The 16,065-nt window shown below is 44.3% G+C and overlaps 1 protein-coding gene across 36 annotated transcripts in view; it reads right to left on the bottom strand.

The window, feature by feature from the left end:
* Positions 1–16,065, bottom strand: part of MAP4 (microtubule associated protein 4) — a 1,914,856-nt gene that overhangs the window by 728,069 nt on the left and 1,170,722 nt on the right. For 33 of the 36 annotated variants that reach the window (XM_069210826.1, XM_069210834.1, XM_069210837.1 and 30 more), the window contains one exon: positions 3,969–4,121. The exons of 2 other annotated variants lie outside the window; for them this stretch is intronic. In XM_069210826.1, coding sequence (XP_069066927.1) covers positions 3,969–4,121 — 153 coding nt within the window. The remainder of the gene's footprint in view (positions 1–3,968; positions 4,122–16,065) is intronic. One more of the 36 variants, XM_069210835.1, reaches the window with a different exon arrangement.

The following is a 16,065-nucleotide window of genomic DNA, read 5'->3' as shown; positions in this document are numbered from 1 at the left end:
AGATTGGAAATCCACAGTTGTTGCATTGCTGGTTTGTGTCTTTCCTGCATTATTCCTCTAACACGACTTCTTTGTCCTTAGGGGAACTTTAGTGCAATTTGCACTCACTTTTCAGGGTCTTGGGGAGGGTTATTTTTCTAACTCTCACTATTTTCTAATAGTCCCAGCGACCCTCTACAAGGTCACATAGGTTTGGGGTCCATTCGTGGTTCGCATTCCACTTTTGGAGTATATGGTTTGTGTTGTCCCTATCCCTATGTTTCCCCATTGCATCCTATTGTAACTATACATTGTTTGCACTGTTTTCTAAGACTATACTGCATATTTTTTGCTATTGTGTATATATATCTTGTGTATATTTCCTATCCTCTCACTCTAAGATACTTTGGCATATTGTCATAAAAATAAAGTACCTTTATTTTTAGTATAACTGTGTATTGTGTTTTCTTATGATATTGTGCATATGACACTAAGTGGTACTGTAGTAGCTTCACACGTCTCCTAGTTCAGCCTAAGCTGCTAAGCTACCATTATCTATCAGCCTAAGCTGCTAGACACCCTATACACTAATAAGGGATAACTGTGCTAGACACCCTATACACTAATAAGGGATAACTGGGCCTGGTGCAAGGTGCAAGTACCCCTTGGTACTCACTACAAGCCAGTCCAGCCTCCTACAGATGGGTGCTGTTTAAACTTTTTTTATTTTATTTGGTACTCTGCAGTAAACTGTATCCAAAGGGTGATTAGTGAAAAAGCATGAGTGTTTCTGGGGGACAAGCGGGTGTCTGGGAATTATTCTAAGGCTTTTCATCTGGGAAGCCTCCCTTGCTGGAAAACTCGTGCTCTTCCTTCAAAACTTTGTTTTCTGGCACCAAAGCGACACTAGCTTAAAAAACTTGGGTTGAATACCATGCTACTGCTCACCAGAGGGCCCATGTCATGTGCAAACCCCTTAGCGAACTGTACATTGCATTCTGAGGATCGCTAGTAAATTAACATATCGCTGGCATTAACTCCCAGTAAGCTGTCAAATTATCATGGCAGTATGCTGCATCCTTCAGCCAATCACCTTCTTTCTGTGCTTGGCGGCGCCCCCAGTGCATCACCACCTGTCGGTTGGCCAGCAGAATCGCAATCAGCTTTTGCTGTTCTAGAGGAATGTCCTTAACATAACCAGGCAATGCAACCTGAGAAAATGCACTCCAACTGAGAGTCAGTTTTCTCCTAAATGGTATCAAACACAGAGTTCCAGAACTCCTCCCACAACCGGGTAACCCCTGGGCAGATGCAGGAAGTAGGCATTTGGCGCCGAGCATTAGGCACAGTGTGCATCCTCCAGAAAGCCCATACTATGCAATTGCTCCAGGGTGCGATAGAGAATATATATATTTATAGTGTACTAGATGCAGCCGCTAGTTGGATGCTAGAAGAGCCCGAGCTTGGGCACAGCAGAAGTGCCACTGCTTTTCGGTAATGGGGGAGTCAAGGAAGTCAGCCCATTCCTGTTGAGCACCGGGGACATGCACAGGGGCGGTATCAGAATATAGTCTGCTTATGAGCCTGCGCAGGGACGGATTCATCAAGAAATTCTCAAGGGCTTGGAATATTAGGGGTGTTGCAGGGAATGAGTGAGAAGGCCACGAATAGTCGTTCGTACCTGAAAGTATGTAAATGTGTCAAGTAGGGAGGCATCTGGACCTTGTAGTGCCTGTTGAGAGGTAAAAAAGGCGGGTAAACATCGCACATGGCTATGAGGTTTCGCTTCCGTAGTCTGCCAATTGTACCAGCGTCCTGTGTGATGGGTAAGGCGATACGGCCAATTAGTGGAAGGGAGGGGCTATAGAGAGTCCATATGGGCCTGCCGCCGCAGTCTGTTCCATGCTCAGATCGAACCCCCCAAAGTCAATCGGAGAGTGGTAAAGCACTAATTGGCAAGGAGTGGCGTGTCATGTTCTGGTGCTATGTGGGGAAGAAACTGGGTGGGATACAGGCAGTAGTGTGCAAATTGCGCTTGCGCACTGTAGAAGTAAAGGTCCATATCCGGCACCACCAGCCCACCTTGTTCAAATGGTAATGTAAGAACCTCCCAGGCAATTAGGGGTTGCTTCCCAGTCCACACAAGGGCTCTAAGGAGAGAGCAGATGTGGCATTGAAAATATTGTGCCAGTGGGAGCTGTAGGTTAAGGTACAGGTATACGAATTTAGGCAGTACAAACATTTTTGCCAAAGCAAGCCTGTCAGCCACAGAGAGTAGAAGATTCTTCCATGCCTTGACTCAAGCTTCCAGCCACCTCATCAAGCAGCCATAACTGAAATGCCAGAGTATCTAGGTCTCGACTCAGCCAGACCCCCCCAGGTACTTAACCGGTTTGGTCGTCCAGTGCAGAGGAAACTCCGACACCACCACCTAGGTCGCTGATGGCCTTCTGTATGCTAGTTCACAGCAGTAAACTGCTATATTTCTTGGAAAAGGTTTCATGCCTCCTATCTTTCTGCTTAACTGATTCTACTCATCTCTGCAACTCCAGTTCATCATTCTTGCATGCTTCTGAAAACCAATGCTGTCTACCTTCCCATTTATTTTAGTAAGTGTTATTTGCTAATAGCATAACTTAAACAATCCTCTTCTTCAATTTCACACCCATGCCAGAAGCACTATAGTTAGGGGAGTAGGGGGTGCTGAAAAAGCCCTAAAACAACCATGCTGGAGTTCAGAAGTCAATGAGCTACAAATAGCCAGTTATACTTTGTTTTTATCTTGTCACATTTGCTGTGCTTCTAAAGACAGAAGTCAAATATTAGGCTCTGTCTTCCAGGGAGGTTGGTGTTTATTTTTCTTTCTCCACTGCAAAGTAAGAGGATTTATGTGACAATGTTGCTGGGTATGGGAATGTAAAAAGGATGTAGGATGCTATTTTTGTCTAGCACACACAAATTGTAAATGCCTGTAAATGAACTGTTCAAATATTTCACAGTGTTATCAGAATTATGAACGCACAGATGGTGCACTTTATAAAATAATTCTTAAGTGTGGTGGAAATATGATTTTTTTTAAATCAATACACCAGGTGATGCCGATTTCACACACTGTTTGTGTGCTGTATAGCTTTATCAGTAAAACTGTGTGTCTGTGTAAATGTAATGGTCATTTCAATTGAAAATGTGTTCACTGTAATGGCACTGCACTGCCGTAACATGCTTACTCCATTTTACAACGCCACAACATTCCACGACGAAATAACACACTGCACCCCTCCCCTATCACACTCTACTTCACTGACACTCTTCACTTCATGGCACTCTGTGCCACTACACAACACTTTGCCACTCCACGACACTCCAATACGACACTACTCTGCTCCATTTTACAACACTATACGCCACTCTACTCCATTCTGGCAATACACTTCATGTCACTCCACGCCACTCTCCTCTGCAACACTGAACATCAGCCACATTCGCATACAACATGGCTAAAACAATTTGCAAAGCCAATAGCTCTTGCGTGGAAGAGACCTATTGGCTTTGCCATTACCTTTTTTCTTTGCGTTCTGGAACTTCTAGTCCTATAGGTATAATGAGTGAAGCAAAACTTCAAGTACAAAACCACAACTGGCAAGCTACTGACCCGTGTGTGATACCTGCATCAACCCACAATTATCAGGCAATCATTTGTCATACTGGGAGATTCAAGCCTTTATTTCTGATGGCAGCAGTGAAACACCCAGTCTCTGAATGTACAATAGTTTTGCAAGAGGGGATTGTTAAAATTAGCATGTGCAACGATCAGTGTCAAGCTAGTAGCAATGTTGTTCAACTGCTTGCATAGTTACTGTGATAATGTATTTTTTTTTAATCTTGAGACAGCAGTTGCCCTTGTCTTTGTTACAGCGTTATAACTTTGGCGTCAGATACTGTAGAAATCTTCAGCAGTTGACAATGAGTGCTGTATCATTTACGCTTACCTGCAGGAGCTACAAGAGAATCAAACTGCGGTCCAAGGTAAGGACTGGCCTCTTGCAACTCCATGGACGAAGGGATGTTAAATGCATTGGTGGACGGTGCTTCCGATAGGAGCTCTTGTTGGCCATGTGTCAGTGCTGGCGCCAAAGGCTCTGCTATTCAACAAAAGTTTTTTTTTTAATTTTAGTGGTAAACAAAAATCATGTGTACATATGACTTACAATTTCAGTGTATTTTTATTTAAAACGTTACGGCAAAAAAAACAGAATCAGAAGTCCTACAGAGAGGACATATGTACACATGATGCAACAAATGATTACAGGATCGGCTCAAGATTAACAGATCAATTACACATCTCCATCTCATGATAATTTTGGAACTGTGATGCTAAGCCAGAATACAGCAGGACACGAATGGGTGGATGAGGAGCACCTGGATTATAGGTTTGAATGGTTAATCACATGCCACATGGTTATAAAGTTTTTGAAAAGAAAGTGTTTAGAGTGAACAATGTGAAGAGGTAGTATACATCAGAGATAGAAAGAAAGAGGAAAAGGAAAATTGGATAGCCAAGGTTGCGTGAGCAGGTGGCTGGGATTCTACTAGTAAGGAGACTTTCCCGAGAGGTGACGTTGATTTCCTTTCAGTAAATTCAAGATCAATACAGTCTCTCCCACACACAGTTCTTTCAGTATCTGTAACTGTGCCACACTTTGTTGATTCACCTCTCAGTAGATGCCCAGATCCCTGAATACACTCTCTGTGAAGCCAGGATAATGATGGGAAGATTGGGAAAGGAGCTTTAGCGACGATCTATCTCACCCTGTTGATCAATGCAGCAGATTACATCCTTCTCAGATAGAGGTGGGAGGGCTGGGTAGGCGAGCTTGATGACGATAACTGGAGGATGCATGCTAGGCCTCAAGAGAATTGGCAATTTCCTCAAGGCTTCAAATGATCCAATTGAATTATCTCCATGCAACATATCTGACCCCCCAGCAGTTGCAGGGGGTGGGCCGGGCAACCCAGGCCACATGTGCAAAATGTTCTTTAACTGCAGCCGCCTTCTTTCATGTGGCTTAGTCATTCCCAGCCTTATCATCTGTCTGGAATGGGGTGGGCAGAAGATCTCAGAGGTGCTGGGTTGCTGCCCAGACTTGAGTACTCAGGTAGCCCTGCTGGGTCTCCTGGAGGACGTAAGGGGCCATGGACTGGAAGAATCTTCATAGGCATGGTCTGCCTAGTGGCCAAAAGGGAAATTGCCTGGTCTTGGAAACAGCCAGAGCTCCTGTCTCCAGTCTCTTGCACTCTGGAGTAAGGGAGTTGGCTGGTGTGCACAGCAAGAAAAAAAACAATTAAGAGGCAACAGGCTGCCCACAAAAACATAAGGTATGGAGTGGATGGTGGGTGTACCATGGATTACCGCTGGGATAAGGATGTGGATATTCATGACTGATTGTTCAATGGTTTGTTCGGACACAAATGTGATGATGCTATTTTCTTATTGGTGGATTATGCCATGTGATATTAAAACCAAAATAATTTGGTTATTAAAAAATCCAACATTTAATTGTGTCTATCAGTTTTAGCTTCGATGGTTTGTCTAATGTATATACATGGCAAATTTTAGACAAGGAAAGTGGGAGATTTCCCAAAATAAATAAATAAATAAAAAAGTAAAAATAAAAAATAATTGGGCGAATGCATTTCGCCCATTGACCTCTATTGAAGCAGAGGCATTTTCAGATGCCAGTCAGCCAAAATAAAGCCATTTGTGGCCTCAGAAATCGGGAGTCTCCCACCTGAATCTGGTCTGATCTATTGGCATGTATGAATGCATTAGGTGCATAGAGAAGAGTTTAGATTGGGTGAGACTAGGAATACATTTGTTAGATAGGTCTTTGGTACATATATTGGTCCAGATCTTGTATGGTGGAGGATTCCTACCAATAGTCATGAACTACTTTATCCATTTGGTCTGGATAGGTAGCAAGCAATCTGGCTTTGTTGGAGTTAACTATCTTGTAAAGTTTTAAAGCAATGTGTCCAGATGAGTGCCATTTTTAAGGGATGTAAAGTCTAGTTCCTTGAGAGGGCTTAGTTTAGAGATATTGGGCCTTATTTTTATAAGATCATAAATCTCTAGGTTGGATAGATTGTATTTAATATGGAGGTCCACAAACCTTCATGGTCTGGAAGTCAAATATCCTTAACTAGACATATGTCTCTTGGTGTCCAGCAAGTCCCAACTGATAATGAGTTTGACAGTGATATGAGGCTGGAATTGGTAACCGCAGTAGGCATATTCCTGTTTATCATCGATAATGCTCTGACTGTGTCTAAATATTTGTTGCGCGTGGTGAAATTTGTGGTAAGACATGGGCAAGATTAAGGAGATATGGAAAGGGGAGCAAAGATGAAGTTCAATGTACAGCCGAACAGTTTGGACTATTGGGTTGTTCAGGAATAATGGCCCCTCAGGCTGTAAGATATGCCATCTAGCAACAATCTAATATGAGGAGAAAAAATATTAATAGGTTACATGCTGAACATGAGGTTTACCTGAGGCGTGATCATCATTTTGACCGTTTCTGCTCTGCCCTTCCCTACCCCAAACAATGTATACTTGGGGACTATGGAAGCAGCAGTCCCTTGATTTTTCTAATTGTTTTTTTAATTATGTGTGACTGATTCAGTAAGATCGCTAGAGAACCAGACACCAAGGTATTAGATTTAGATTACTAGTGTGGGCCTGTATCGCCATTGCAGGTGAGGAGGCAACATGGGTTAAGAGGCAGGACGTAGGTTTTATCTTTATTCAAGAAAGTACACTGAGAAATTGTAGATAATATGTATAATATCTGAGATAGCCATTTCTGTATCTTTGGAAAATATATGCATGATGTCGGCGCATTCTAGTTTTAAAGGGTACAGTTTTAAAGCAAATGCCCTTAATGTCTAGGGAGCTGTTGAGAAGTTGTAAGAGAAGGTCTACAGCAAGAAGAACAGTACAGGGGATATGGAGCAAAACGTTTGTGGGCCCTGACGCAGTGTGAAGGGTTCTAATATATTCCCTCAATTTTAATTCTCACTATCAGGTTTGCATATAGGGCCATCGTCATTTCTGTGAATGCGTAACCAAGATTGTATTCATGCAATTCAGCTTCTACGTATGTCTATGTCCCTTTGGCAAAGGCCTGTTCCACATCCATGGCAATGGTCACTTTATGGGAGTTAAAAAGATAGTCTTTTCAAGGATGTGGCAAAAATTACTAATGTTATCTCTAAGAAGTCTGCCTCCTTGGGAATTGCGGATTTGTCTGGGGATTACGCCACCCAGCATTCTCTTCAGTGGTGGTAAAGGAGAAGTGCATCACACATGCCACAACTAGTACTTGAAACCACCTTGCTCTCCCCCTGTGGCGTGTATCCAGGCCAAGAGCGGGCCTGTCGGCACCTCTCCGTGACTGGTCTGCCGCGCTCCCCCAATGGCCCCAAGAGTGGGTGTCTACGTGAACAGAAGATCAAGGTAGGACTCACTGTCAATAACCTTTCCCCTTTCCAGGTTAACTCCTTTATATCACGGTTTTTACAGCCATAGGGAAAAAATACACTTGTACAGAGAAAAATGGAAGGGGTCGAGGGGTGTTTTCCAACTCCTTTAATCACATCTTCTCTCATTTGCTTTGGGGTTCATTTCCACTGAAACTGAATTAGTCGAGGATCGTGTAGATGTTGTACAAAGGGTGATAAAAGACCATAATGTCAACCAAAGACTGCAACTTCTGAGACTTGATATCCATGTATATACCTTCCCCACCCCCTAGCTTCTCTGTAACTTAAAGCACTTCATTCCCAGTTAAGAACAATTTCAACTCTGCTCAGACAGCAGGACCCACTTGTTCTTCCTATCCTTACATAGCCAGATGAATTATTCCAAGAACCTATTTTTGTAATCTGGAAAAGCCTTTCTAATATTCAAAAGGGATTGTACGATTCATTCCCAATCACAATTAATAGAATTGGAAGTATCAATCGTTTCTGACCACAACAGCTTCCATGTTTTTGGAATTGTTTAGCACTGAATGGCAAAAATGATGAATCTGACTGCACATCTCAGTCAGTATATATTAATTTTATCACACAAAATACCATCTGGGCGCTGAGTACTAAGGGAAATATTGCTACTGGCCAGAATATCTGGTTGCAGAAGAAAATATACCAATTCTTCTTGTCCTGACATGGTGAGATAATTGTATTTTGTGTATCCCTTAAGAAGTATCGCAATATATAGAGTACATATTTTAAATGATGATTTTAACTGAATCACTGAGGGTGTATATTTCCTTATCCTACAAATCTTGTACATCACATTTGTCTTGATGATGCACACTATTGTAGTGGTAAAGGGTAGGACACTGCATTACATTTGGGACTGGTGCTGGGCGGCCTGGGGAAAAACAGAATGACCACCGCACCATAGGCTTCAAATTATTCCTCCACTCCACTGTCTTTCCAAGTGGGAAACATTTTTGTTTAAAGCAGCGGCTGAAGCTTTGCTTTGTAATCAATCACAGGACATCACAAATAGTGACTTGATATTTATTGGGCAAGTCATTCTGCAATCCCCTGCGACTTGACATTTTGCAATGCTACCTGGTACTACATAGGTCCCTTTGAAAAATGAAAGGCAGGTCACTAAGGTAATGCTCAATTTGCACCTGCTATCTGCGACCTGCCTTTCCATGCATCTAGAATGCATGTATGCCCTTGACAGTACAAGGGCAGTGACAACTACATGGAAGACAACTTCCGCAAGAAATGTTGGAGCCTTGTGCAAGTGATTCAAAGACAGTCTCATCAGTCTACGGTGAACATTACTCATCTCCAATGGACTAGATATAGGTGGATAGTTTATTGCCCTGTAGGAAATCATTTTCCCCAGGGATAATGAACATCAATTATGAGGCGGCTTATAATGTGAGCTGCAATGGTAACTATGAGCATTCTAACGTATGATAATTGTAAACCAGTCCTGGCAAAATGTGGTCGTAGGCCCAACTGAATTTTGAAGGTGCTACACTTAATAACCCATCCTCATAATGTACAGGAATCCTGGCTATACTGCCATTGCAGTGTACGCATGCAGTATGGCCCGCAGATTTAAATGCCCATACTACTGGGGAAGCCAGCCTACAAAGTTTAATGACTAAAAGGTAGCAACAGAGCATTCTGCATCAGAGTCTGATGAAGAAAAATTACCCACATCTGAATATTATACAGGGAGTGCAGAATTATTAGGCAAATGAGTATTTTGACCACATCATCCTCTTTATGCATGTTGTCTTACTCCAAGCTGTATAGGCTCGAAAGCCTACTACCAATTAAGCATATTAGGTGATGTGCATCTCTGTAATGAGAAGGGGTGTGGTCTAATGACATCAACACCCTATATCAGGTGTGCTTAATTATTAGGCAACTTCCTTTCCTTTGGCAAAATGGGTCAAAAGAAGGACTTGACAGGCTCAGAAAAGTCAAAAATAGTGAGATATCTTGCAGAGGGATGCAGCACTCTTAAAATTGCAAAGCTTCTGAAGCGTGATCATCGAACAATCAAGCGTTTCATTCAAAATAGTCAACAGGGTCGCAAGAAGCGTGTGGAAAAACCAAGGTGCAAAATAACTGCCCATGAACTGAGAAAAGTCAAGCGTGCAGCTGCCACGATGCCACTTGCCACCAGTTTGGCCATATTTCAGAGCTGCAATATCACTGGAGTGCCCAAAAGCACAAGGTGTGCAATACTCAGAGACATGGCCAAGGTAAGAAAGGCTGAAAGACGACCACCACTGAACAAGACACACAAGCTGAAACGTCAAGACTGGGCCAAGAAATATCTCAAGACTGATTTTCTAAGGTTTTATGGACTGATGAAATGAGAGTGAGTCTTGATGGGCCAGATGGATGGGCCCGTGGCTGGATTGGTAAAGGTCAGAGAGCTCCAGTCCGACTCAGACGCCAGCAAGGTGGAGGTGGAGTACTGGTTTGGGCTGGTATCATCAAAGATGAGCTTGTGGGGCCTTTTCGGGTTGAGGATGGAGTCAAGCTCAACTCCCAGTCCTACTGCCAGTTCCTGGTAGACACCTTCTTCAAGCAGTGGTACAGGAAGAAGTCTGCATCCTTCAAGAAAAACATGATTTTCATGCAGGACAATGCTCCATCACACGCGTCCAAGTACTCCACAGCGTGGCTGGCAAGAAAGGGTATAAAAGAAGGAAATCTAATGACATGGCCTCCTTGTTCACCTGATCTGAACCCCATTGAGAACCTGTGGTCCATCATCAAATGTGAGATTTACAAGGAGGGAAAACAGTACACCTCTCTGAACAGTGTCTGGGAGGCTGTGGTTGCTGCTGCACGCAATGTTGATGGTGAACAGATCAAAACACTGACAGAATCCATGGATGGCAGGCTTTTGAGTGTCCTTGCAAAGAAAGGTGGCTATATTGGTCACTGATTCGTTTTTGTTTTGTTTTTGAATGTCAGAAATGTATATTTGTGAATGTTGATATGTTATATTGGTTTCACTGGTAATAATAAATAATTGAAATGGGTATATATTTGTTTTTTGTTAAGTTGCCTAATAATTATGCACAGTAATAGTCACCTGCACACACAGATATCCCCCTAACATAGCTAAAACTAAAAACAAACTAAAAACTACTTCCAAAAATATTCAGCTTTGATATTAATGAGTTTTTTGGGTTCATTGAGAACATGGTTGTTGTTCAATAATAAAATTAATCCTCAAAAATACAACTTGCCTAATAATTCTGCACTCCCTGTACATGCTTTGTCAGAGAAGTGGAGAAAATCCAGTAACTACTATCAGCGAGGCAATTTCGGAGCAACCAAGACCATCCTAGTCCTAGATGGTTCCAGCTTCAGGCAAGCTTGTACTTCATTGGTAGAAGATTAAAAAAAAGAAACATCCCTACCTAATTAATCAATAGGGCACTCTCTTTTCAGCCTGACCTCATGGACCCAGGGCACAAAGTCTGAGCATTTTCCAGTTGCTCTTCTGTGAATATCTTTATACCAATGAGGTGCTTCGAAATGAAGTAGAACTCATGATTTTCTTTTATGGACCTGCTTAGGCCTTCAACACCTGCATTATGGATACTTGGAAGGGTCAATATTGCTATTTAGAGAAGCTGACATACCAACTAATGTCATGTGTGTGAGCTTTAACTAATGAGGTATTCTAGCTTGTTCAGGTTGCGCATTATTGAATAATTTTCCGTTTGGGTGAAAGGAACTTATAGCCAAATGAACTATCAATTTCAACTGACATGGTAAGAAGATTATTTATGGAACCAGACATTTGTACTTGCAGGTGATCCTTACGACTTCTCTATCTAGTCAATGAGGTGTTGGTCATGGTTGATGGAGTTGGAATGTTGTCTTTCGACCATCCTTGTACATTGGCTCTAGTGGTCTCCTTAAAAACTCCTGCATTGACCACATCTGCAGGCAAACATGAGTAATAATGAAATTGCAGAATGCCACAACAGACAATTATTTGATGACACTACACACTTTTGTCTTTTTCATTGTGAAAATAAATACATGCATAATACCTCACTTTAAGAAACATGGGGTGCATGTAAGGTCACTGTCCTGTGCTATTGTATAGTGGAAACTGACAAGGAGCTAATTTGAAAATTGATCCCAGAATCTTGGAAAATGGGGGAGAAGGAATCAAATTTAGAACTCTCCTATAATGCGTTTTATTTCACATAGTTTGGCATATTAATTTGTTATGAACTATTGTGAGTGCTGTTCTATACTGAGAATTAAAAGTATATGAGCTGTATTATCAAGCTGCACTATTAGCACACTTTGGATCAGAGTCCTAGTGCTTTATCTACAGTTTGGGGGACGAAATAGGGCAAAAAGGACACAATAAAGTGGTGTCCTAATTTGCACAAAAGTTCTATCCTGAACGTTCCCTGAACTGTATCTCTGACGTTTCAGAAGCTTTTTTATACCTTCAAAACTGAACTTTTTTAGTCTGATTTTTAAGTGATTGCATGCTAAGTACATTCTGTGCCAAACAGCTTTGAAGTCACCCCAAGCAAGCTCACTATGATGCAATTATGTTTCTAATCTATTTATGGTCATTTTCATCATCATTACAGCTCATATTCAGTTATTAACTATTAATGCAATTTGATATTAGTTTCATATACATTGTCATTGTTACTAACCCCCAACTGGTAGTACAGTGTGTCTATGCCGCGACTTGCAGTTACATTTAAGGAGAAGTGGCCACATGGCTGATTCACTTTCATAGGTCATGCATCATAAGGGATAAGCCCGAGATCAGGAATACTTCTTAACCTCATTTAGACAATTTAGAGCCATTAACCAATATTTAAACATTAAACCTTAAGCATTAAACTCTAAACTCTGCACCTGCTGTTTCCTTCATGTCAGAAATTCAAATGATAATATGTGCTGGGTGGGAAGATGCTAATGTGTGGAACCATCCCCTGACATTGTGCGGTTGCGTGTAGTAGAGGACATCTCCTCTTGGAAATTAAGGTACATCCACCATGGCAGCCCTTGAAGCTAACTTTCTGGTCTGCAACAGTTCGCCATCATACCCCATTCATTTGTCGTCTCCTCTGATCACCCAGGCAGGTATGTGCGGGGCGACCATTACGTGCGTTCATTCCAATGGCCTTCTCTATCCCGGGTTCTGTATCCCGGTCCCTCCAGAGTCATCCACTTCCTGATTCCTGTCGCTTAGTCCGTAGTTCTCTCCCCTGTCTCCCACGTCTCCACCACCTCCGACCACAAAGAGGCGATGGGACGCTGCCACACTCCCCGCTCGTCCTCCCGCTTCAAGCAGCATGCTTTCACCCTTGCCCATTTCGTCACATCTTTCCTCCATTCCTCTACTGTCGGGCCCCCAGGTGACTTCCAGTCCATGGCTATCCTGCATCTGGCTAATACCAATGCCAGGTCCAGAAATCTACTGACAACCTTATTAGGCGGTCTAGGAAACAACCCCAAAAGGCAGACCGCAGGGTCATTTGCCAACTGACGACCCAAGGTGTCCCCTAGCGCTTTCAGGACCCCGAGCCAGAACTGTTGTAAGCCAGAGCACTCCCACGTCATATGGTCAAAGTCTGGGTCCAGAGCATTGCATCTTGGGCACCCTCTAGGTTCACCTCCATATATCATACGGAGCCTATGCTGTGTTAGATATGTTCTATGACTGTAGTTGTATTGGAGATATTTAAATCACGTGTTCCGGGAGACACTGAGTGGAGGAGCCAGTACTCTCTGCCACTGGGACTCTGTCAGTTCCCTGCTCAGGGTCACTTCCCATCTGTATCTCAGAGCCTGCAACAACTTCAGGGTCAGTTCACTGAGGGCTCTATAAATCTGGGTGACGAGGTGAGAATCGTCGGTCATTGACAGCAAGATCTGCAGTACTCTGTGCGCCTCCGCGTTCACTGTGTTCCACAGGCTCTGTATAGTTCACTTCCGTGCGCTATAGGTAAGGAACTGGCCGGCCTGTAAGCCAGTCTCAGCCGTGAGGGCCTCAAATGGGACCAATACACCGGCCCGAAAACAGTCACCCAGTGTCACCACCCCTGCTTCCGTCCACGGTCACGGTACCATGAGGTAGTCCCACCAGCGGCAGCTCGGGGGCACATGGGACTGTCACTCCAGTGCAACTCAGGCTCCGCCGCAGGCAGGTCAGGGTCACTGTCAGCAGGGCACACGGGTCCTGAATGGGGGACCTGAGTATTCTAGCTATTAACAGGTCGCCATTGCCCCTCCCAGTTGTCGTGCCAAGGTCCGGGAGATTCTTGCCCGCTAGCCAAGTAGGTATCCACTGTAGTTGGGCCGCTAGGTAGTATAACTCAAAATCAGGCACCTCCATGCCACCCTCTCTCGTGGGCCGACGAAGCGTGGTCAGTGAGGTCCGCTGCCTGCCACTATCCCAAATTCATTCCCTAAGGAGGGCATCCAGGTCCCTAAACCAGCTTGTTGGAATGGTCACCGGAAGACTGATAAAAAAAATATAACAAACAAGGTAGCATAATCATCTTAGTCAGGGTCACCCGGGCCAACAAGGGGAACCTGAGGGAGCGCCAAAATGCCACGCAGGATTTCAGCGATCCGAGTGCTTTTCCCAAATTACCACCCACAAGTCCTGAGGGTCGTGGAATATTTGTATCCCCAGACACCTAGACGTGTGGGGAGTCCAGGGAACGTCTAAGGGACTGGTGGCAGGCGGCTCACATTTGCCAGCAGCGGGAACACACGTTTTTTTCCTATTCATCTTTAGGCCCGATGAGCCACCAAAGTGCTCAAGTATACTTAGGGCCCAGGGAATCCCAGTTGTCCCGTACCGTAGATATACCAACAAGTCATCCGCATATAACGAGATTACATGGATAGTGTCTCCCCTCCGTACTCCTTGGTCGTGACCTTGCTGGCGGAATTGTGCTGCGAGGGGCTCTATAGCTAAGGCAAACAAGGGGGAACAGGGGGCATCCCTGCCTGGTACCACGATGTATGCTGTAGGTCTCAGAGATCGTCTTACCAGTCTTCACCTTCGCCACTGGAGAGCTATAAAATAACTCCACCCATCGTACCCAGCTGTCGCCCATTCCCATCCTGATCATCACCGCCCTGAGGTAGTTCCACCTAAATGAGTTAAATGCGTTTTCCAGACCAACTGAGAGAAGCACTGCTCCAGCGCTCTGCAGTTCCGGTGGATTGCGCAGGAGCGAGTGTAGCCGCCTAAGATTTAGGGAGGTGCTGCGCGCCGGTGTAAAACCGTTTTGGTCATCGTGTACTAACTGTGTGATGTGGGGGAGCACTTGTACTCTTTTAAGTGTGCTTTAAGAGAGTCTCTGAAGGTCGCATCTTCTAATGCCGCTGGTTGGAGCTGCCAAGTGAGGATCGGGGTTCTCTCGCTTGCGCAGCGCCAGGTCAACAGTAGGGGACTATGATCTGATAGCGTGCGTCCCAGGTATTCGGTGCACACAACGTCACAAAACGGTCTATTCTGGTGTGTAGGCAATGAAGGCCCAAGTACTTTGAGTAGTCCCTCTCCTTCGCCATATATATTCCATACCCCAGTGTGTTACCCACTCTACCAGTCCCTTTCTTATCCTGTGGGCCTCCGCTCCCGGCAACGGAGGTGTAGAGTGGTCCATGTCTGTGTCTAAGACACAATTAAAATCTCCACCCAGCAGCAGGTGCCCCCCGTCGTGTAAGCCAAACTTCCCAAAAGGCCGTGCAAAAACTGGATCTGATTCCGATTTTGTGCATAGATACATCCTAAGGTCACGCATCTAACCATGCAGTCACCGCCGCACCCCAGGCACAGGCTCCCAGCCTACCTTGTGGCCAATCATGATGCGCTGTTCACAGCAGCGTTATAATTGGCTGGAACGCCCTGGCTGGGTGCTCCAATGCAAACTAGGAGCCTGGGCCTGCTGTCTCCAACCCGGCAACACAGTGCCGGGTTGGCGAGAGCCCTGTGCGCATGTGTGTTTGGCCGGCCCAAGACAACCGGCCAAACATACTTGCGCACTGAGGGGAGTGCTCTGTGCACTCCCCTCAATGGCTGTCATCCCCCCAAGGCTATGCTCTTTTAAAAAAAATATATATAATAAACATTGTTTATTATTGTTTTATTTTCAAAGGTTTGCAGGTCCTGTTGCTGGTGGGGGCGACGCTCCTCCACCACGCCACAGCAGAGAAACTGCCCCTGGTTAAGCCATGCCCGAGACCAGTGGGTAGTGGCACGAGTGCTATTGATAATGTTTGGTCTGCAGGTTCTTAAAAAGCATTCCGATTTGCGCTCAGGACTACACAGAGAGACACATAGAATAGTGCTTTAACCTGGCTTGCAATCACAAAATGCTGGCTAAAGGCGATGCCATGGAAATAAAAAATATAACAAAAGACGGGGTGAGTTTGCACCTGACAAACTCAGGAATTATACACTTGGTAGATTAAGAGGTTGTCTGGGTGAATGGCTACTGTCTATTGAAGGAATAGAACTCT

This window comes from Pleurodeles waltl, chromosome 10 (genome assembly GCF_031143425.1).
Source record: "Pleurodeles waltl isolate 20211129_DDA chromosome 10, aPleWal1.hap1.20221129, whole genome shotgun sequence".
NCBI lineage: Eukaryota > Metazoa > Chordata > Amphibia > Caudata > Salamandridae > Pleurodeles > Pleurodeles waltl.
Note: the sequence above shows the minus strand (reverse complement) of the source record. Positions and strands in the feature narration are given on the sequence as shown.